The 24116-nt window shown below is 28.9% G+C and overlaps 1 protein-coding gene and 1 long non-coding RNA gene across 2 annotated transcripts in view; one reads left to right on the forward strand and one right to left on the reverse strand.

Annotated features, from left to right (window-relative positions):
- LOC147809415 (uncharacterized) overlaps positions 1-4166 on the reverse strand; it is a 49144-nt gene extending 44978 nt beyond the window's left edge. Inside the window, exon 1 of the long non-coding RNA XR_015433740.1 lies at positions 4134-4166. This is a non-coding gene — a long non-coding RNA (uncharacterized LOC147809415). The remainder of the gene's footprint in view (positions 1-4133) is intronic.
- A 1544-nt stretch (positions 4167-5710) lies between these two features.
- On the forward strand, positions 5711-10233 carry LOC122268379 (uncharacterized). Its single transcript, XM_087164067.1, has one exon. It carries the CDS (start codon positions 5877-5879, stop codon positions 6246-6248), a length of 372 nt encoding a protein of 123 aa, XP_087020193.1. The 5' UTR covers positions 5711-5876; the 3' UTR covers positions 6249-10233.
- Positions 10234-24116: the final 13883 nt, after the last annotated feature.

Here is a 24116-nt window from a genome sequence, read left to right on the forward strand (position 1 = left end):
TCAAAAGAGCTGTCCAACTATTGAACCCCTTAATGTTAATTTTACTTTTAGCGTTGCATACTTACCAATTCTTAAGAACTTTTTAAGCGAATTGAAAAATTGTTGGGCACAATTTTATAAAATTCTTTTATCCAAAGACAATTCCCTGTAAAATATAACTTTACGTAAATATTAATTACTTCTTATAATTTTATTTTAGAGCAGTCATAAAAATTTTGAATAGTAAAGTGTAAAATTTTTGAATCATTTTAAAGAAGGTAATTTTAAATGGCAAAATCACAAAAAATTTGAACGAAACCAGCCGAATCGTCTCTGAGAAATCGAATTTTAAAAATTCAGCTTGTTTTTGTACGGCTGCTTTCGTAGCTTAAAATGTCGTCTGCACTAATTAGCGTATTTGAGGTTACCCCTTCGAACCTTTAAGATTGATTCTTAGAACGTAAGTGATTTACAGTGCTGTGTTTTTTTTTTTTTTTTTTTTTTTCTTATTCTGCGCATCACATTTAAGTATAAAATATATTTAATGCAACAGTTATTTTGACTACAATGTGAAAAAAGTATCTTTCATTCATCGCAAAAGTTATGAAAAGCATAACATTTAATGTGCGAGATGGTTAAAAAAAATTATTTTCAAGTTTTCCTGATTACAATAACATAAGAGTATTTTTCTTAATTCAAAATACCGCAAATGACGTATCTGCAAAACAAAACAAAATTATATTAAACAACATTTAAAGCAGCATAATGAATCTTTGTTTTGGATGGGAGGAGTGGAGCATTTTAAATCGTTGCAGAACATATAGCAATAATAAATAATTACACCACACGTTGAAATCGTGGTTTAGAATTAATAAATCACAAAATTAAGAAAAATCAATTTCTATTAGAGAAAGCATTTCTTTGAAGAAATTAGATAAACACGTGAAATATGTAAATAAACACATGAGATATGTAAATAAACATAATATATCCTGCATAAAGAACTAAAGGATAAGGGGGGGGGACGAAAAGCGATGCCTGCAACATTCTATCTCTCTATCTTTTATTACAAGACTGGATGTCTCTTTCACCCAGACTGAACGGCGCCCGCCAGCTTTCTTCGCACTAAAACGAGTTGATAAGCATGCGTTGCTACATTTGGCTGGTTATCGCATTATCAGAGAATTTTCAGGAATTGTTTATATTTTAAAGGCCAACGGCATCTTTTGTCCTTTATTATTATTTTTTGTTTGATTTTAACTGCATTTCAAGTATTATAATTTTTATAGTCACCCACTTAAAATTATTTAGCTACCAATATATCGTTCTACGCATTTATTTCTCTCCCTCCCTCTCTCTTGTATTTATTTATTTATTTTTTTAGCTTTAAGGGCAGGGGCGGATCCAGAATTTTTTCCTGGGGGGGGGGGCATATACTCAGATTCCTCCTCCCCCACAATTAATTTTTTTATAAAAAAAATTTTTATTTAAATATTTTTTGAAAGGAAAAAAAACTGGAATTTTTAATGCTAGTACTTTCATTTATTTTTCTCATACACATAAATCATACCTGCCAACTTTCACTCTGTCCGAGAATAGATTTTCAGAGTGGTTGTAAAACAATGAACGAAACACAATCTGACTCAAAAATATATTTATATTTTGATCCCGTTGAAATTCGCTTGCGCAAGGATTATTATGCATTCATATATTTATTGTAATTATTTATATGTAGTGGTGGTCAAACTCATTTATAATTATCATTATAATTCAAAAAGTTAATTGGAATGACCCGAGTATTGCTACCACTTTAAATATGAAAATAAAATCTTCCGTAAAATCCGGAAGAGTTGGCAGGTATGATAAATAATTCAAGTATTCAAAATCTTTAAAAAATAAATGTAATGCATTTTTTAGAATTTTTGTCAAATCTGTCAATGATTTTTTCAACATCCAAATCAATTTCTCGATGAATGTTTAATAATACGAGTCCATTTAATCGTTCTTGATTTTGAGTTGCTCTAACTCTGTTTAAAATGAAAATATGACGAATTTCGTTTCTATCTTTTGTATTATGATTCTTGAAGCAGTGAAGAACATAATTAGATGAAGAAAAAAAAATCGATTTTTCCGACCTACCTAGGTGTATATGCTCCCTTAAATAATTTTTAAAATATTTTATTTCTTTTGTAAACTATAAAAAAAAAATTCTTAAATATATCTTTTTTTTTGGGGGGGGGGGTTATGACCCCTATAACACCCCCCCCCCATCTCCTGCTGGATCCGCCACTGTTTAAGGGTTATATTTCTGCCCATACGCAAGAATGCCAACTGCTCTGGATTCGACATAATATTTTAAAAAACTGTAGAGAACTACAAATTAAAATTTACAGATTTTCGGTTATTTGCAAAGTTTTAAAAAAGCTCAAAATGGCTGAACTGTAAAACAAAGTGGCGTATCACAAAGCTTTCGAATTATTTAGAAGTTATAGTATTGAGTAGAAAACAGATACATCGAATTTTTGAACCAAAAATCATACATTAAAAGACTACCACTCGAAAATATTCCGTCCAGATCAATATCCTGTCCGGAACAAATTTTAATCTGTAGATAGATTCGATGAATCAGATATTCTTTCAATTGCAGAGATGCCAACTTGCTCCGGACAGCAAATATATATTTTAAAGTGGTAGTTTATCAATTGTGATTCTTGGTTTAATAAATTAAATTTAGTAGATTTTTATCCCCCACTATTTCTAAATTATTCGTAGGCTTATATAATTCAACACTTTATGATGTTTACGTTATGCTATGCATTTTAAAAAGCAAGCAAAAATAGTCAAATATTTGCAAAATTTAATTTGTAGTTATTTACGGTTTTTTTTAATTATTTTAACGTGTCCGGAGCAGTTGGCATCTCTGCAATTGTTGTATTTATTCAAGCAAAGTGCGTGTTTTCCTATATTAGCTACCACATAAACTGCTAAATTCAAAATGTTTTTACTAAAAAATTTTTCTGAATTTCTAGATGTATGGGACAGGGGCCGCTACGCCGCCCAGGTGCCCAATTTTTGTAAAAATAATCTGTACACGGTTCGTCACGCTAAATTCATAATCTAAAACCACGGACTTCGAAAGCTGTTCAGAATAAAATCGAATAATTCGTAATATAATTGTTGAACAATTCGTTTTTAAATGCGTAGTTAAATGATACCCGGTATGCCATTTTCACAATTGAAAGAGTAGTTAAAAACAAAATAGAAAGACATCCAATTTCACGAGAGATCCTCAAACTATGCAAACTTAGGAGCATCACTTAGTGCAGAGGAAACATTTCCTAGTAAAAAAAAAAAACGTAACACGAAATGATACACTAACTTTTACGGAAAAGCATAGAAAAAAAATTTATGTTAAGACGTTTTGCGTTCTTTGGCCGCTAGAACAGAAATCAATTATTTAGAATTGGCGAGAAATATTTAGATGAGTTATTGACTACGAAAAAGTAGGTAAAAAATTTCTCGTCTAGTGGTGGATCACGCCAAAAGACGATCTACCCTGAACGTCGACCAAATTTTGCATTGGAGCAAATATCCAGTGTCAAGATCACAACAACCTCGTCCTTCTCATTAAATCTTTGTTACCACGTAAAATTTTGTAACAAACCTAACAATGAACTCGAATTCCGCATTCAGCTTGCACCGACCGCAGTGCTGATGTGATATATCCTCAGTGGTAGACGGATCATGGGTTAGAGGCCTCTTGCCGTCAGGCTAACCGTGGGAGGTTCTCGTGGTCTTCTTTTCCATGTTACGCAAATGCGGGTTAGCTCCATCAAAAAGTCCTCCACGAAGGCAGATTTCTCTCGATACTCGATACAGGAGTTCCCTTGTCTTCTGGATTGGGTTCAAAATGACAAGGCTACAACGGAGTTGAACATTAGTAGTCGTAAACCCATAAAATTGGGTCGGCTGTTCTACGACGATACTAAAATAAAATGAACATCATTAGGTTATTTTCCTTCTCTGGTGTGTTTATTATACAACCTAGCATAGTCTCAATGAGATTATTATGCAACAATTCTATATAACTGTATTTATTCACTGTAACTATTTATATACTGCAAATATTGTCTTGTACATATCAAAATAAATACCGCTGAATGGGCCCGTTCCTTGGATGGGGTGGAAATAATAAAATAGTATAGTATATCTGTAATTTTTGTCTTAAATCTATATAAATTTTTTTTTTCATGTTATGTTTTTGCTGTTTGATATAGAGAAGTTGTACAAAAATAACATTTCTTTAACTGTGAGATTTAAGGCCCTGCAACTTTAAATGCCGAAAGGAACTTACATCACAAATGCTGTTTTGTTGTTTAATTTACTAAACACAAATCGCGGGATGAAATTTAATGCCCAGCGTTGAATTTCCAATTTCAAAGATACTCCATGCCGTCACTGATAAAATTTAAGGACCTCTGAATTACACAAATAGTGAGAAAGAGTGTATAAGGCGAAATTTAAACACCGAATAAAATTTTACTCTTGCTAAGAAAAAAATTCATAAATCTACAAATGTTGTTTTTTCTGTGCGATTTTTTTTTCACTCTAAAAACTTCTAAAATCTTGGGTAGGATAATTGAATTCAAAATTACAAGAATAAGATCATTAAACCAACAAAAAAAAAAAAAAATGGGAGTAAAGTCTTCAGTTGATTTTTATTTTAAATATTTTTCTTTAACTGTAATTATATAAATAACTGTAATTCACTTCATTTGCATTAAAATAATACAGTTATTAAAACACATAATTTAACAAGGAAAACGTAATGAAACATGTTAAAAGGATACTTGGAAGAAAAAAATTTACGAATACAAACTATGCTAAATTTTTAAACATTAATCAATGCTTTATCTATACTTTTTTTACTAACTTTTAAATGACAGAAAAGAATTGTATAGTTCTAAAATACTATGCTTAATTTCAAATTTAAAAATTCCACATTTACTTTTTTTCTCCTTTTTTTGAGTGAATTTAATAAAGCACACAGCAAAAAATTATGATTATTAAAAGTTTTAATGATTTAAAGTGAAAAAGCTGCAATATTATTTGCCCAGATTTAATTTTTAAACTCCAAGGGATTTGGCGAATTAAATACATTTACATAAGTATTAGTTACTATACTCATTCAAGTAAATGCATGAGTTGATTTTTTCCACAAAGATTATTGTTTCTTTTTTCATATATATATAAAATAGAATAAAAATAAAAAAGAGACAATCAAAAATATTAAAGTTCCAATTTTTGTATTAATAACTTTGAAAATTACTTGAACTTGTATTAGGCACGACTTAGTGAAGAAATAGATCATGAGTAATCTATTTTAAACAATATCTCCCAAAAATAATTAACTTCACTTACCCAAAAATTCTTTATTTTACCCGTTCGTTAAAGAATATACATATAATTTAATAATATCCACAAAAATGTTTCGTTTTCTTTTTAAAAAAATAAAAAATGCGTCAGGTAAAAATATTTAAGTTTGAATTCTTGATAAAAATCAATTTAATTCGAATTAAATCAAGTTTAAAAATTATTTAAACTTACATTAGCGCGTAGTTAAAGAATTGATTATAATCTATCCCGCCAAATGCATATTGGCGAGGTTTGTAACCCTACCGACAGAATCTGAGAGTCACATGATCGATTTTCTTTCCTAACCTGTATAAAGCTTTTTGTTTCCCCTCTTTACGTCATTCCTCGCCTTTCTAACAAGCCAGGCAAGGGTTGCTGTCAAAGAAACATTTGTTGACAAACATTCAAATAAAGCAGATTTTTCTTCTACTTTCGATTTACGCTTGCTATTTCTTTACTTTGAAAAGCTATTATTTTCCATCATGGCTTTTATGATGCCTGTTATGAAGAACGACTACAATATTTATGCAAGTCGTTCGAGAACCAGTAGTGCCAATAGCACCGGAACACAGCATAGTCGTCGGCATACACAAAGCGAATCGGCACCGGTGAGCCTTTCTTGTTCTCCAGGTTCTGATGTTGAAGAACGTTTGGCCGCAATTTCTCTGGGCTGCTCTCCTAGAAGGGGTAGTAGACTTTGTGAAATGCCAACTCCAAAATCGGTTTCTCAAACTTCACTTCACAAATTCCACATCAAAGTTGTGGAAAAATTGCGGCGCAAGTTGCGATCAAAAGACGAGGACGAATCATCCAGTTCTAAAGTAGTACCTGGTAATAATGCTTCATCCTCCTAACGAATTGATGCCATAGTACTGTTTTAATATCCAGTACACTGGGCTGTACTGGAAAACGAAGAGTACCTTGAGACCATACGATGGCTATTATGCCAGATTTCCTATGTAAATATGCCATCATTTTATCGATATGGATCACCTTCATGTCATATTTGTCAAGTGATGAATTGTTCTAGTGACTTTATTAATTTATTGCATAAAATCCTTAAATGGGATGATAATTTATTGATGCATATAATTTGGATATTTGTGGAATGTAGTCACTTAGATGTAAGTTACATTATTTATATTATTTCATTTATTCTTTTAAAACGGTGACATTTATGTAATATTTTGTATATACTATTCTTCGGCATGCATGTTGATGATTCCTAAAGTTATAGTTAGAATAAGAACAATTTTAAGAAATCCATTTAATAATAAAAATATTTGTTAAACTGAATGTATTTTATTCAACTTTTGTTTTATTAATAAATAATCCGTATAATAAAGTAATATTGTAACAATTGATGAGTATTTTGAAAATTCAAAATTAAGAATTTTCATTCTGCTTATTCTTAATAATTCATTATTAATAATTTTCAATATTAACATATAGACAATCGTTTGAAACAATATTATAAATGTTATCTATTAATTTAATTGTATTCAACACTAATTTTACCTTTTTAAGAAAAGAAAATTGGAAAAATATTGAATGATTCTAATAACCTTGAAAGCTTTGATTTTAATAGTGTTCATTACCAGTAATTCATTATTAATTGCTCATTATTTGTAACTTTTTTTTCTAAGAAATAATAGATAAAATAATCTATAATTGCAATAACAATAAAAGCTCATAAGTATAAGAATTTTCATATTACTTATTATCAATAATTCGTTATTAATAATGATCATTAAAATAATAAATATTATAAAATCCTTTAAAGAAATTTTTGAAATATTATCGTAAATATTATCCATAAAAAATTCTGATTTAATTTTATTGTTCTAATAATAGGAATTGGGTAAAATAGTAATGTATTCAATTCCTATTATTGTTGTAACCAATTCCTATTATTGTTCTAATAATAGGAATTGGTTACATGATACAGTGAAACCTCCTGTTATGGACACTCCTGCAAAACGGACGCCTCTCAATACGGACATATTTTTAATTCCCCGGAAACCTTCAATGAATAAACCATTACGTACATTCTCCGCAAAGCGGACACTCCTGTAACCGGACGCGGACAGTCATTATGGTCCTGAAACGTTGTTTTTTATCTCTACAAACCGGACACCTTTTTCTAAATAAATTGCAAGCTAAAAAAATTCAACTTTTCACCATTTTTAAAGCATGTAAATAAAGCTTTTTGCCTTATCCTTAACTAAATATATTGTTAAGCTATTTCACCACCGAAAAATCAATTCTCCTGTCACCTTGCCTTATCTTTGTAAAGAAAGGAGAGAAAATGGTACTGCACTCCTGAAATAATTCTGACATCGGCATCTTTTGATCTTTTCATCTGGACCACACAGGTTATGAGACCCCTCAAGTTGAAATGACTTCTCTCAATGCTTCTTCCCCATTGAAAATTTCTTTAATTTTCTTATCAATTTGAAGACTGTATTTAACACAACTGGGGTAAAAAAGGAGAACAGAAGTATAATCTTTGAGGTGTTTATATAAAGGAAACATTTATTCAAACACTTGATAGCTGATCAATTGCGAATAATCATCTCCATAGGTCCTCATGACTTACAGGTATGTATTACTTTTTTTTCTGGGAATCATGGGAGGTTTATTTTCCAAGAAGGTATTAACCATGTTCCCTATCAAATGATAAGTAGGTGTAAGGGGATGTGAACCTAAAAATTTAAACGGACTGAGGACAGTACGCTCCTATTTGGTATTATATGTCTAACTTGAGTATCTCTGCTAATAGGAAAATTATATTTATTTATTTATCTGTAGCTACATCCAGAATTATGTATTTATATCAAACTTCTTTATATATTCATTTTTATCTTTCTTATTGTTTAAATAAATATTCATGTAGATATTTACAGTATCCTTGTAGATATTATTTAACTATTCTACAGAAGCATATCTTTGAGAATATTCTAAAAACAATTTACGGTGTTAAATTTCGTTATTAGGGTACCCTTCCCGTAAACGGACAACTCTCATAAACGGACAAATTTTTTGGTCCCATGAATGTCCGCTTAACGGAGGTTTCACTGTACATTAAAAATATATCATGTAATGATTTTTATAAAGTTCATTAAAATAATAAATTAGTATATAAATATATAAAGAAATCATTGAAATAATCTAACTATTAATCAATAGGCTGAATATTCTTTATTAATTTATTTATCTAAGCAAATAAAATAATATATTATTTTAATAACCTTAAAGATTCTTAAGTACAAATTATTGCCTTGCTATTTACCGAAATACGAAATAGTCTTGTGAAAATTTATAATACGGAAAAAAAGTAATTTTACAAATGTATTTTTATTAAAAAGTTATACGCACTAATTCAATAAATTCATTTATTTAATAATCATCAATATTTGTGTCTTGGATTAGTTATTATATATTGCCTTGATATGTGTGCTAATATTCATGTGTTCATGAGCAACAATTTCAGGAAATTTTTTCAAGTGCCAAGTGGTTTACATGCATGTTAAATGCCTTTTGTAATTAAACTTGAAATAATTTCAGTTTTAATTAAATAGCAGCAATAGTTATCAAATGTGCAACTGTAATGTTAGTAATGTTTCATAAATAATTAACTGTGCATATTTTTTTTGTAGTATGAATTCTGTTTTTGTATCTGAATTTTCTTTCTAATTGATCGATAGGTTTGCTTGGATTAATTAGATTATAATTTAATTGCAATTCAAGTATGCATAAATTTTTCACAGTGCATGGAAATATTTGTAAAATTCAAATTATTCATTGCATTTCTCTAACTTTGACTCTTATAGAGTTGATAATTCGTATGTAAAACATGCATTGGTATAAATTATTCTAAAAGATTCTTAATCTTTTTGAAGCATATTATGTATTAAAATTTAATGCAAGATTTAAATATGTGCATATTGAATTGATAATTTTATCTTAAAATTGTCAATTTCTTTTAGATTGTGAATTATTTGTTCTATTGGAATTATAAAAAAGATATTTTATACTTAAAATTCTACTTGGAATGTTCATTTATTAAAAGTGTTTTATGAAAGTTGTTTAAAAAAATCTAAATATTTGAAAAAGTTATGCAGTGTTTATTCTAGTAAAATAATTAAAATTTTAGATTTTGTTTAATATTTTAAATTTCAAACTTTTAAAATATTACATTAGGAATTATGTTTAAAATTAGATATATATAGTGTTTTTAATTTTTTTTTTTTTTTTGTATTATTGGTTACAAAATTTATTTAATAATATTTATGAACTAAATTACAACTTCATTAAGAATCATGCCAATAATTATTTTAAAAGCAAGTTTGGCTTTTGAAGCAATGATTTTATATAACTTTAATTTGTGTAATAAAAGTTCATTGCTTCAGAATTTAAAACGAAAAATAAATGAATCATATGTGACTCTTTATTAGTATCAAAACTATCTAGGGACATCTTACATTATTGCTGTGAAGTTCTTTATTGTTATGCCTATTAATGATTAATAATCTAGATTTGATAATGCTTACAACTTATATGTATGCTTACCCTATATGGATTATGTCATACTTAAAATAATAAAACTTGACTCTTGAAGTGATATTTTTTATCAATATTTATTTGTAAAAATTTTAATTTATTTCTTTTTAAATTCAAAAAAGGAAAGGTTACACTATTAAAATTTATTATTTTACTATTAAAATTATTTGTCATATTATTATTGTGAAGTATTATGAGTGTTATTCAATCAGCATTCCAGTTGAATGAACATATTGTAAAATATTATTACAAATATAATAAAGTTTATTTATGTTATCTTGATTATTATTTTATTTTATATTGTGGTTGTTTTGTGAAATATTGAGTTAAATAACTTTAAAAATAATTGTTGAAATACATTAAAAACTTTATTTTTTAAACAATTATTTAATAAATTATTAAGTATTGCTAAACATTTTAATCAAATACAATTAAATACTGAACAATAGCATTTTAACAAATTTAATATATAGCTATGTTATTAGGATTTCTATTATATTAATGGAAAATAATTCTTGTTTACCAAAACATGTGTATTGAATTGAGAACATTAAATATAATTTAGTGTATATGTATTTTAGTTATTATTTTAATCAATTTTAATTAAATTATCACTATCTGTCGAAATATAAAATTATGTTTATCTCTCGAAATAATCTATATTAAAAAAATCTGAATATCCATGCATCTTAATTAAACACTTTCATCAAAAAATAATATAATAATAAATAAATAAAAGATATGTGATAAAATTTATTTGTGCTAATTAAACTGATTGTATAATTACTGATTTTTTTTTCTTATCATTTTTGCATTTCAGTTTAGCTAAGTTTTTATATGCAATAAAATAATAATGTTCTTACACAATTTTTTCTTAGAAATTATTTTTAAAAATTGAAAAATACAGTACTAAACAGTTCATTATTAATATTTGCAAATGAATGAAATAAATTTTATTAGTGAATGTATTAAAATTTAGTAACTTAAGTCAATCTATATTCATACCCTGCCAACTTGTACAAGATTTTACTAATTTGTAGTAAAAAAACATTTATAAGTTTGAAAGAATTTTCTAAAAGCAAATTTATTAAGACATCTATAAGCATAATTGGCCAACAAATAGATCTTATCTACATATATTTTTTAATTATTGATTTGTCGTGGTAGTTAAAAAAAAATTTTGAAACTTTGAACTTCAAGATGTGATGTGCCTAAACACCATATAATGTTAATACAACTACGAAAATTATTTATCAACTGTCCTACAAGTTGGCAGCTATGTATATTAACAAAATATATTCATAAGAATATTAATTAGAAACTTATTAGATTCAAAAATTAATTATAAACATGGATCAATTAGCAATCAAGATGTAATCCGATATAAATTGTTGTAATTGAATATGGTAAGTATTATTAGAAACTGAAAACCAAGGGATTAACCGGTTAACGCCCAGCGTCATATATTTAGGACAGTTCCTTTTTTCAAAAACTTTCATTGTGGTGGGAAACTTTTTTCAGTATATTCATTTGTCTGGGTGAATTAAAGGATTCTCAGATACCACAATGTTTTAGTTATTTCTGATTAGATCTAGAATTCTAAGGAACAACTACTTTTTGATCTATCAAAGACTTTTTGAATGTCTTAACAGTAGAAAAACCAGTTAGTTTCGATTATATATTATACCACTTTTTCCATAAAACCACTTTTTGTATCATTTCAATTTATATATTCGGGACAAAAACGGGTTAATATCATAGGCTGATTCTTTAATATTCTTCATTTTTCATCTTTCTTATAGAAATGTAATAAATGATGAAATCAAATAATCTGATATCACTTCTAAGGAAATTAAAAAAGTTGTGAAGTCTTTGCAACCCTTGATTTTATTAACTTCCAAAATAAGTAATAAAACTATAACACCAGGGAATAAATTTTTGTTTTCAGTTGCATGAGATTTTTGAACGAATCTTTGATATCTTCCCATCCCAGATTTCAAATCTGTAATCAGTTACTCCCCTCAAATTACTGTTTTTATGCAATTGAGTATTGTATTCACAGCCAGGATTTATTAAAATTCATTCAAGAGAATTTTAAGTTTCCCAGTTTCTCTGCTACGTAGGGAGTGGTAGGGAGAAAATGATATACATTAGTTGGACCCTCAAACCATATAAATTGAGTCAGTACCTAAAAATCCGTTCATTATATAAGAAGTTATTCAGGGTATTGACATTAATTTTTGCTCACTTCATAACATTTAATGCATAGAACTTACATAACATTAAATTCAATCATTAGAGCAAAAAATATTAATACTTTAATAAACCGGCTGAATTCTAAGAAACCTTACATGATATATTTGTAAAATTATCGTTGTGGATTAATAGTAAGAATAAATAATTATAGTAATAGTGTTAAAATATTGGTTGATATCTTCCCCTCATGCATTGTACTTAAAATAATAAAAACTTGAAAAATCACACCTTTTTTGTAATTTTATTTTAAGCCTTCACTTAAGTTTTTTTTTTTATAATTGCTTAATGTTTTGAATATCCGAAATAAAATACTGATCAATAATTCAAATTTTATGCTAATGCAACGTTTTCGAAAAGAAAAAAAAATTACAAGTCTTTCGTAATTTTCACTGTATAATAAACTTTTCGCTCATTTTACAATGTCAAAAAAGGCCTAAAATTCACCGCGTAAGAATGGTGGTTGAACGTCGAGTTCCAGCCACACACTATTCAATCAACCATTCAACTTTTCCGTGTGAAGCTTACATCGTCCTATTTACAAATATTGTTGGTTAACATGAATTTGTAGAACAAAGACAAAAGAAATTCGTTGAAAAAGATTTGTTGACTAGTTTATTAAAATATAAATACATTTTCGTCTCTGGTCTGACTGTGTCAAACTTGTGACTGAGTCTTCAAATCAAGTATGTGAGCAATACATAAGTCTTGATGTCTCATTCTCTAAAATATCAGCAGGGGTCTGTCCAGATATTTTGTGAAAGGTCCGTTTTTTATGAAATTGTGAAAAAATTACTCACATTCTTTCAACCAGGGTCCGCTTTTATGAATTTGTGCAAATAGGGTCCGTTATTGCAAAAAAAAACTTTTTCAAGGAGTTTTTAAATTGTTAAGACATACAAGATTATACTCAACAAAGTAAAATTATGATAAAAAAAATTAAATTTTAAAAAATAAACAATAATTGCTGCTTCTAAATTAGGGATGCAACATACAAATATTTGGTATTTAGCCTATACTCTGCTGAACGCAGAACATTAATTTCGGACGAATTATGGAAGAATCGTTTGCCGAAGACAAAACTTAATTCGTTTACATCTATCTTTCTTGTTTTCTGCCCTGGAAGGGGTTTATTCGATTAACAAAATAATAATGAAGATAAACAAATTTGTGAAGGGTTCGATTAAAAGAAAAATCATTTTGCGAAGGGTCCGTTTTTAAGTTAAAATAATTTTGTGAAGGGTCCGTTTTAACCAAAAGATATTTTGTGAAGGGACGTGTAATTAACGGACCCAAATTTCTTCTAAACAGACCCCTGATCAGACACACACAAAGGAACATGAGGAATACAACAATCCTACGGTTTTTTTTTTTGTTTTTTTTTTTTAAAAAAAGTCTGTGTTGTAAACTTACTGTAAATATCATGCGAAAAAAATTGGATGGTTAGATGTGAGTGGTACTCGACATGGAGCCATTTCCACGTGATGAGTTCTGGTTTGTATTATTCTAACAAAACGAGCGAAAAGTTGTACAGGAAAAATTGGTAATTTTCTTTTTTTTAGTTGTTCAGGGCAAGTTGGCATCACTGTGTCTATAAATAAAACTATTTTTGTGTGTTCTGTATTGCATTAATTTCTTCAAACCATTTTAGTAACGATAATAATATTAAAAAAATTTACTCGAATTATGTGTTTCTAATAATCTTGGCTTCGCCAGTCACCCGTGACCCCCATGGCATTCAACGAGTTAAACAAGTATAAAAAACTAAATCGGCCTGAATTTCTTCTTTCGAATGATTTCTCATTATTGGAAAATGTCCAATGCTTTCATTTTAGGAACATCTATTTCTTTCAAAACGATTAACACTGGGGAAACATTTTTTATAATTAAATTTATCAGGTTGAAGCAAATATTTCATTCGCATGTCTCATCATAATATACAGTAATAATAATATTCTCTTACTTTAATTGTTACCACTTTCACTTCTTATGTAACTCATCATCACACATTTATTAGATCATACTTTTTTCATCATTGGGGAATTTTGTTCTCTTGGTTTATTAAAAATAAAATAAATGAAAAACTGTTCATACAACTATTTAACTAATATGGTTTTGTATATAAATATTTTACTTACACACTATTCATTCATAAACAGATAAAATAAAAATCATGTAATTTCGTCGCTATGTTCCATTAATATTTTTTTTAAGTATTTTTCTGACTTATCAGGGCGAGACAAATTTGAGCCCTGTTTTAATTAGTAAAATATTCGTTATTAATATCTTATATTTATTTCAAATCCTTTAATAAGGAAAAGCGTGTAGCTGAAATATTATTAGTAATCAAAATTAATTTTCTCTTTCTCTCTCTTCTCTTATTAATTTTCTCTTATTTTTTTTATCCGGATGTATAAGTTGAAAAAGAACGTGTAGGTTTATATACATACTTATCACTCGTCCACTCCTTTAAAAATAACACTTAAAAAATGACCTTAACGAATTGCACGATTAACTGAAATGTATTATCGCTGACTTCTTACTACGCCTTACGTAATAGTAAAGTGGGGTCATTTAGTATTCAATCAAGTGAATTTTAAAAAGCCCAGGTTAGGAACTTATTTGAATTGAATTGCCCAAAAAAAACTACTAGGGAAAATCTAATTACAGATTTGAAATCTGCGACGCGACGATATCGAAGAACCGTTCAAACAAGACATGCAATATTAAAAAAAAGAAAAAAATTTATTCTCCAGTGTAATCTGTAAATAATTTTAATAATAATTTAAGCAATATAGTTAAATAAAAGCCAAACCAACATCTTTTTACAAAATTTATTGTAATTAATATTGTTGCTAATTTACTAGTCAATTTGTTTGATGCAATGCACATCTTTTAGAAGGGATACATCTCTTTTATTATATCAAGCGTAAACCAATCGATTGCAAGGGGAAAAAAAGAAGTTATAAAAAGTCGTCTTCCTTATATAAACCCTGTTATATAAATTATATTATTGTTGCTAATTTACTAGTCAATTTGTTTGATGCAATGCACATCTTTTAGAAGGGATACATCTCTTTTATTATATCAAGCGTAAACCAATCGATTGCAAGGGGAAAAAAAGAAGTTATAAAAAGTCGTCTTCCTTATATAAACCCTGTTATATAAATTCGGAATACATTTACCTTAAAAAAAACAACAAAAAAAATTAATTTTCTTTATTGTATAAGTAAAAAATAATATAACAGAATGTTCTTTCGAACATTGATATATTAAATGGGCAAAATGCCAGAACGGTAACCTTTCTCAACGGCTAAAGTCATATACAGACACACCCCCAAGTTGGCAAGGTGCCAAAAGGGAACTCGTGCTTATGTCCTTATAATTTTCTCTTCCATCTCCCATTCACGATACGATCTTTCATCCTTGAGCGGCATAACGGTGTAAAGTAGTAAGTAAATAAATAAAAGAAGAAAAAAAGAATATGGAATTGTAAATCACAGCAATTGTTACAAGTGGTGTTCGTAATTTGTTGTGCATTAGAAGAGTTTCATCAGATTTAATAATTTAGAAAATTGTTACGGGAATTAGGAATATTCTGGTGAAGTGTACCACGATAATAATTACACGATGGCGAAATCTGGGGGTAATTTAAATAGTGGTAGAGGAAAAATTGATTGTACAAATTCATATCTACCAAAATTTATTTCTAAAGTAAAGGAAATATATCTAGGAGTTCGAACGAGCCAATTTGACTCCAAATCCTGGAGTGCCACAGGCGACTAAAAATGTCAAAAGTGGTAGAAACTCTATTTATTTATTTATTACTTCTTTAATTATTCAATCGGGACTTACATTTCAAATGATTTGTATTTAAAGCAAAAGCATTCTTCATTAATAAATGAATAAACTGAAAAGTTGCAAATTTTAACCTCTTATAATGAAATTTTGAAGTTTATTCGTAACCACTTTTTGCAATTTTAGTCTCCCGTGGCAACCTTTAAACAGTCGGGATGCCACGGGCAACCAAAAAAGTAAAAATCCATTAAAACATAATAAGACCAAAGTTGCCAACTGCTCCGGACACGCCAAAATAATTTTAAAAAACAGTAAATAACTACAAAGTAAATTTTGCGAATATTTGACTATGTTTGCTTGCTTTTTAAAAGATATAGCATGACAAAGGTACTAGCTGGATATTGGGGTTATCTCGGCATTTGGCGCGAAGCGCCACTAACCGATTCATCGATTCTGTTTTGTTGTATTCTGGGAGGTCCTATATATCTTTGAAGTTGTAGTATGTTGTAACAACAAGTCAAGTCCTTAAGGAGTAAATCTTTAGTTTTGAAGGGAAAATCATCTTTGGATTGGGGAGATCCCCTTGAGCAGAGTTGTATGATAAAGTTAATAGTATTTTGATAGTATGCAGTCTGAGCATAAAAAGGCGGTAATTGGGCTGAAATTCGAATTATCACTGATTATATCAATATCGAACAATTTATTGAAATCCGATGTGGTGCATGTCCTTGCGTCGCTGTAAAATTTTGTGGTCAATTTAGCTATAAAGCAATTGATATCATCAATGTTTAAGTCTTTTCTGAGCAATCTATTACTAATCGCCCTTGGGGCGCCAGTCATTGTGCGTAAAAATTTACCTTCAGTTGTAGATAGCTTCTTATTTAGGTTGTTGCTTATGGTAGTGAGGGCTGGGCAAGCATACGTAAGAATTGGTCGAATCGCTTGTATATAGATAGTTCTTTTATTTGCTAGATCAAGCTTTGAATTCTTATGCAGGAGGACTTTGAGCGCAAAAAACGCTCCTCTGGCTCTTTTGATTATGTCGTTTATGTGAGTACTCCAGCTCAAATTATATGAGATCGTGACGCCGAGGTATTTAACGTGTTTCACTGGTTTGATCTCAGTATTGAACAGATAGATATGGGGAGTATTTTGTTGTTTTTTCTTACTATTTATGATTAAGAATTGACTTTTGTCGGGGTGTAGTTTTGTGCGCCATTTGCTGCACCATGTTTCAACTACTTGTAGTTTATCTTGTAGCAGGGTAATAGCGCGTTTTGTATTCATTGACTTAGTTATGATAGCCGTATCATCAGCATATAGTGCTACAAACTCGTTTAGGTTATCATCATTAGTCGGAAAATCTGCAGTGTACAGGATGTACAGAACAGGGCCCAGAATTGAACCTTGCGGTACACCCGCGTAAATTTTTTTGTAGTCAGAATAATTATTATTTAATTTAATTCTAAATTCTCTGTTAATTAAATATGAACTTAACAGCCTTAGTATTTCAATAGAGAAGCTCATATTGTTTAATTTTACAATTAGACCCTTATGCCATACTCGATCGAACGCTTTCGCGACGTCGAGCAGGATAAGGGCCATTGTTTCATTTTTATATTTACCATTGCTAATGAATTCTAGTAGGTTAATAATTTGTTTGGTGGTAGACAAATTTTGTCTGAACCCGTACTGTTGTTTGGGTAAGTTATAAAGGTATTTATTAATTCTACTGTAGATAAGCTTTTCGTAAACCTTTGATAGCGTAGGCAAGAGACTAATGGGTCTGAAGTTACTTGGATTTGAAGTATCTTTACCCGGTTTTGGAAAGAGAATTACATCTGATTTTTTCCAGCAATCAGGAAAATAGCAGTGGTTGAAGGAGACGTTAAAGATGTTACTTAGTTTTGGTATTATATTTGGAGGGGCATTCTTAAGCATCTCATTAGTAATATTATCTGACAAAGGTACTATAAAGTGGTGAATTGTATAAGCCTACGAATTATTTAGAAATAGTGGTGGATAAAAATCTGCTGAATTGAATTTATTAAACCAAGAATCACAATTGATAAACTACCACTTTAAAAAATATATTTGCTGTCCGGAGCAAGTTGGCATCTCTGTAAGACTCGTAACTTTTACTAGCATATATCTTTCTGTTTACTATTGAAAATTATTATTACAAAATATGTCACGGTGGAAGTTACGATTAAATAGTTAAAAATGAATTGAGTTTTTACCACTTCTTACATTTTTAGTCTCCTGTGGCATCCGTGCGAAAGCATCATGAAACTGTCATCACTTTTTAAATTTTATCCGTTTGGGATCACTCGAAATCAGGGCCGGACTGGGATCAAATAGAGGCCCTTTTGTTTTGAGGATATTGGCCCATAATAAATCAGACACTAGCCATTTTAATTTTTTAGTGGAAAAACAAGGTACTCTGAAAATGTAAAACCCGTTTAACTGTTTCAGTGGTGAAGGAATAAAAACTGCCCCATTTCTTTTTGACAGTAATACAAACCATTTAAATTGTATTAATTTTTATCGACTACTTTAAATTTTGAAAAATATGAATATAAAGGATATCGTTTTATTCTAAACCTGCATGCGATAACCACTATTCCTGTTTGGCTAAAATTTTTGATTGAATTTTCATGTTCCTTTCAAAGGTAAAATGATGTTCCTTTTTAAGCGGGAAATCTAAAATTTTTGTTTTACAAATCGCAAATGTATGTTTTAAAATTGATGTGCAGAAACTCTTGTTTACAATTTAATATCATACACATGTTGATAATTTGCCTTATTGAAATTTAACATAGATATTTTGATTTCGTTTCGTATTATTCTGACGACTCGTTCTCTCAACTTTTTCTAAGACATATATATTTATTTATTTTAAAACAAATGTGAAGGTCAAAAAAAAAAGGGGGGGGGATAATTTAAAACTTTTTTTCGAGCTAATCGTTTAGAAGCAAAATTTTTAAATTGCTAGTGATTTGTAATATTTTTTGAATAAGTGTTTCCAGATTGGCAACAGTGCACCGAAGGAGTTTATCTTTTAATTCTTAATTATCTTTTAATTCTTCCCTTTGAACTCCGAGTAGTTTTAAAAGCTGTATGATCTAATATCAGCGCTATAGCATTTAAAATTCACAATATAGTATAATTATACAATTTTAAAATTCTCAAAAAAATGTGGTTACTAATTATTAAGTTATAAAATTTCTTAATTTTAAAGTGGTGATTGTCGATGGTACCTCCGTGGAGACATTGGAGTGCAAAGGGTTAATAAACTTGATTTACCTCATTGCTTAGAAGAATTAAACATACAAATAACAGACCCGATATTTTGTTGTCCCTGTAGATAAAACTTAAAAGGAAACTGTTACAAAATTTTACGGTGTTTTTGAAATTGTTTTGAGGTGATAAGGTTTATCTGAAGTTGACTTTAAAAACAACCTTAAAAGTTCAACATCTCAAAGGCGTGTAATAAAGGGGATTGAAATTGTTTTATTCACACTTGAGGTTGTTGGAAATCTTTAGAGCAACCACCTTATTTTTGAGGTGTACCGGTTATTTTTCTACACTTCAAGCTAATAAGTATTTTTGAGGTGTGAATAACTTCGCCCAATCTCAACTAAAAGTATTGCTGAGTTATGTATGGGGATGATTTTATGAGTTGTAAATGGGGTTGAAGTCGAGGCTTATTAATGAGGTTATTTTTGGTAAAAAATATGTACTGGTACCAATTCTTATTCTTACCGAGAATAATTTTCCCATGTGGTAGTGAATTAATAATTAAATGACAGTCGTAAATAGAATTTATTTTAAATATTTTTAGAAAAAAAAATTGTAAGAGCTTAAACCCACACTAAAATTCACTTTTACACTACAGTCGAACTCGTTTATAACGAGCTCGGATTTACCGAGGGAAACGAGAATATTTGGTTGGATCAATGTTAAGTCTATGGAACAGAAGTCGCTTTTAACGAGCAAGACTCGGTTTTAGCGAGCAATATTTTTCTGTCTTGCAATCTTTTTTTCAAAATGATAAGAAATGCGCGAAATCAAAAAAAAAAAAAAAAAAAAAAAAGACGCAAACTGAAACTTCAAAGTAAGCTAACAAACTACTATTTTAAATATGTAGATTAATGAAAAAAATAAACGTTTTGGTAAGAATCTTTTCCTTTATTTTTTTTCCCGTTTATTGCTTCTTTCCTTTAAGACTAGCGCAACTAGAAATTTTTTGCTGGTTGGGGGGGGGGACAGTTGTCATTAAATTAAGAAAAGTATTTAATTAAATTAATTAAAGTAAGTATTAATTAAATTTTATGTAAACTCAATAATTTGACCTCCCAACCCAATTTCCTCTTCTGGTTGCACGCCTGCGTTAAGGACCCGTTTATTACGAGCACTCGGATTTAACGAGTACATGTTACGGTCCCTTTGTGCTCGTTATAAACGAGTTCGACTGTATTACATTAAAACACTTTTAGTATGAAGTTGCTTACTGAAACAGAGCTTTTGAGTAGATTGTTGAAATGTCCGACTTCAGACTATCCTGAGAGCTCGACTCTGATTTGAAATATAAAGCAGAGATGCCAACTTGCTCCGGACAGCAAATATATTTTTTAAAGTGGAAGTTTATTAATTGTGATTCTTGGTTTAATAAATTCAATTTAGTAGATTTTTATCCACCACTATTTCTAAATAATTCGTTGACTTATATAATTCACCAGTGTATTGTAATTATGCTATGCGATACTTTATAAAAAGCAAGCAATAATAGTCAAATATTTTCAAAATTTTCTTGGTGGTTACTTACGATTTTTTTTAAAATTATTTTGGCGTGTTCGGAGCAGTTGGCATTTCTGTGTAAAGTATAAGAAAATTTTTTGATATCATAAATTCACTTAATACAAATCAATTCAATATTGATTTTATTACAATCTAATATTACGGCTGTAATATTTTTTTATGCATATGGAGAAAAAAAACGGTAATGAAACTGATTTAATTTGATGACATAAGCACTTTCGTTGAGAGAAAAATGTCTTCTTTTTTTTTCCGCCTCTTTGATTCAGAAAACTTGGTAGAGGTAGTTAAAGGTATGTAGGTGTAAATAAAATAGGCACGTTTTATAGTTGTACTCTCCAGACACAGGTAAATAATTTAGTCACGTGACGTCTGTTTCAGTGAAGTGTGACAGATTCTTCGTAACGTATGGTCAGAAAAAAGGTTACATTTTTACGATGCGTTTAAAGCACAAGGTGCAGACTGACAGGATCACTTCTTTGTAATGAGCAATATTTCATAACATAAGTCACAATTTTAGTTTAAAACTGAGGAGAAATTACTAAGATTGGTTATGGAATATCAAGGGAGATGTCTTGAAGATGAAATAAGCGGGGTATATTTTTAAATAAATAAAATAAATGAAAATTGATTTTGAATGCAGACCTGCCAACTTTTACTGTTTCCGAGATAGTATTTGAAATGCAATTGTAGATAAATTGCTTACACTTATTTTTTTCAATGTAACTTTATATATAGAAGATTGATTATATTTAAGATAAGTGATATCAAAATTAAGATTAGTGGTAGTCAAAATCATAGTAAATTAAATTTATAAATCCAAAAATTAATAAGAAAAATTTATAAGATTCAATACCAGTTTAAATTTAAAAATGAAATACAACGAGTAAAATGGTTTTCCTACCAGATTTTAACTCTTTTTCTGGGAAACAATCAGCCCTGATAAATGCAGTTCTAATTTCATTATCATTCCGAAAAACATTTCGTAAACAGTGCAAAAGTTAGCAGCTTTGGTATTGATTTGAAGATTTTTTGCTTTATGTCACTCAGTCACCAGGTTATTGACAAGGGTAATGAGTTTTTACAAGATCAACTTGCTTTCTATTCAACGAATTCAGAAGCTATGTTTTTTTATTCGTTACCATGGTAACAACTTAATAAAACTCTGTTAACATTTCATGAAAATTAGTTGCATGACTCATTAAGTAACCTTTTACGTATTCATTTTTTGCTCGAAGATAATTTTTATTGGTCTTTTTGACATCTTGAGTAATGCTTGAAAGATTGAAAAAAAAATTCTTGCTTTTTTGTCGCAAGATAAAATATGTAAACCAAAGAAAAAGCATTTTTTATTTCTTGTAAATAATGTAATAATTTATTGTTATATTATTATTTATAACAAATTTAAATTATTGAATTTGAATATTAAATTTCAAATTTTATAATACCTGACCAAAATTTGCAGTTCCTGAAAGAGTGAAGAAAAAAAATTCATTTAATTTAAATAAAATTTTCTAAAATTAGAAAGAGCCAATTTTAATACATGTGCAAATTTTGATTTTCACTGTTGCATTAATTTTTTACTTTAAAACTAAGAAATTCTTTTGTATTCATTTAGAATAATTTAAACACTATGCCCTCTTTATATTGCTACAACTTTCTATGATTTTTTTGAAGTGTTCGAACTGGTAATTCTGATAAGCATATTAAGTTTAAAAAGTGGTGCAAAATTATTTCGTTTCCACTCTGTATTTAAAAGAAATAACTCATTAATTTGCTATTACAGCAAATATTAAAATGACTAAAAATTAAGATCATTAGTACAAGTACTGGGATAATGCAGGGATGCCAACTTGCTCCGGACAGCAAATGTATATTTTAAAGTGGTAGTTTATCAATTGTGATTCTTGGTTTAATAAATTCAATTTAGTAGATTTTTATTCACCACTATTTCTAAATAATTCGTAGGTTTATATAATTCACCACTTTATAGTACTTATGTCATGCTATACCTTTAAGAAAGCAAGCAAAAATAGTCAAATATTTGCAAAATTTACTTTGTAGTTATTTACCGTTTTTTAAAATTATTTTGGCATGTCCGGAGAAGCTGGCATCTCTGATAATGTTTGTAGCTTTGGTGTTAACTCCAGATTTGATGAAACTTGCCTTCCACTTCTTTAAATTTCAATGAATAACAATTAAATTACATCTCTGAATTATTATTGCAAATGTTACCCTTAGCAGAGCTACTGAAGTTCTCGATTTCCAGGACATACTTCCTTTTTAATTTTAAAGTGGTAACAAAATAATTTTGCTAATATCTTTACCTTTGTTTTCCTAACACCACTACATATACAAATAATTTTAGTAAATGTATCTGAGTTTTAAAATCATTGTACATAAATAATTAATATAAAGTGGTTAAAATAATCTTCGTTTAAAATTGTAAAATTAATTGTTATATTACTATTACTTCAAAGAATCTTAACCAGAAAAAAGTACAAAATGTTTCATGCAAACTGATGAATATAATATAGCTAAAAAAAATTGTGTATGTAATGAGAATGAGAAAACTTAGGGGAAACTGATAGTTATGATAACCATAACTGTTTCAGAAAAATAATGTTACATTTTTGCTACTGGAATTACAATTACCAACGACTTACAAAGCTCAATTTAGAAGCTATTCCTTTCAGACTTGCGATCAAACAAACTATTTTTAAGTGTAAAGCTTTTTTTTTTTTTCTCTTTCTTATTTGTAACCACCTGGCGCCGTCTAGCCTTTTTCTAAAATTGGATTAGAGCCTGCGATTCAGTATGACTAAATTTACTTACCAAATCACCCGACTTAGTTCTATTTCTGATTTCACCGATTCTTTTTAATTTTTTTAAATAGAATTCACGTGACTTAGTGTTTATTTACATCTTGATGTCAACGAAAAGAATTGAATTAACTGTCTGAAACAGAATAAAACTCTTTGAAACGTAATTGTTTTTAGTAATTGTGCATCAAATCTAAGAGATTAAAAACCTAATAATGAAAGTAAATAAATTTTTATTCGTGAGATGACTTGTTTATTTGTTATAATTAGAGTCCGGATTTTGATGACCTAAAAAATCCCAATTAATGCCCTTGAAAAGTGCAAAAAATGCCTTAAAAAGTGCGAAAAATGCCCTTAAAAATGCGAAAATTGCGCTAAAAATGCCTTATGACATGACTTAAATAAAGTAAAAATATTGAACTAAAACAGTGTAATCAGTGTAACTCTTTAAAATTATTATGAGTCATT

The sequence above is a fragment of the Parasteatoda tepidariorum genome, chromosome 5 (genome assembly GCF_982258835.1).
Source record: "Parasteatoda tepidariorum strain Cologne lab strain chromosome 5, Ptep-v5.0, whole genome shotgun sequence".
In the NCBI taxonomy this organism is placed as follows: domain Eukaryota; kingdom Metazoa; phylum Arthropoda; class Arachnida; order Araneae; family Theridiidae; genus Parasteatoda; species Parasteatoda tepidariorum.

What these genes read in the sequence shown, in the direction of transcription:
- LOC122268379 (XM_087164067.1), top strand. Translation starts at nt 5,877, where the DNA reads ATGGCTTTTATGATGCCTGTTATGAAGAACGACTACAATATTTATGCA.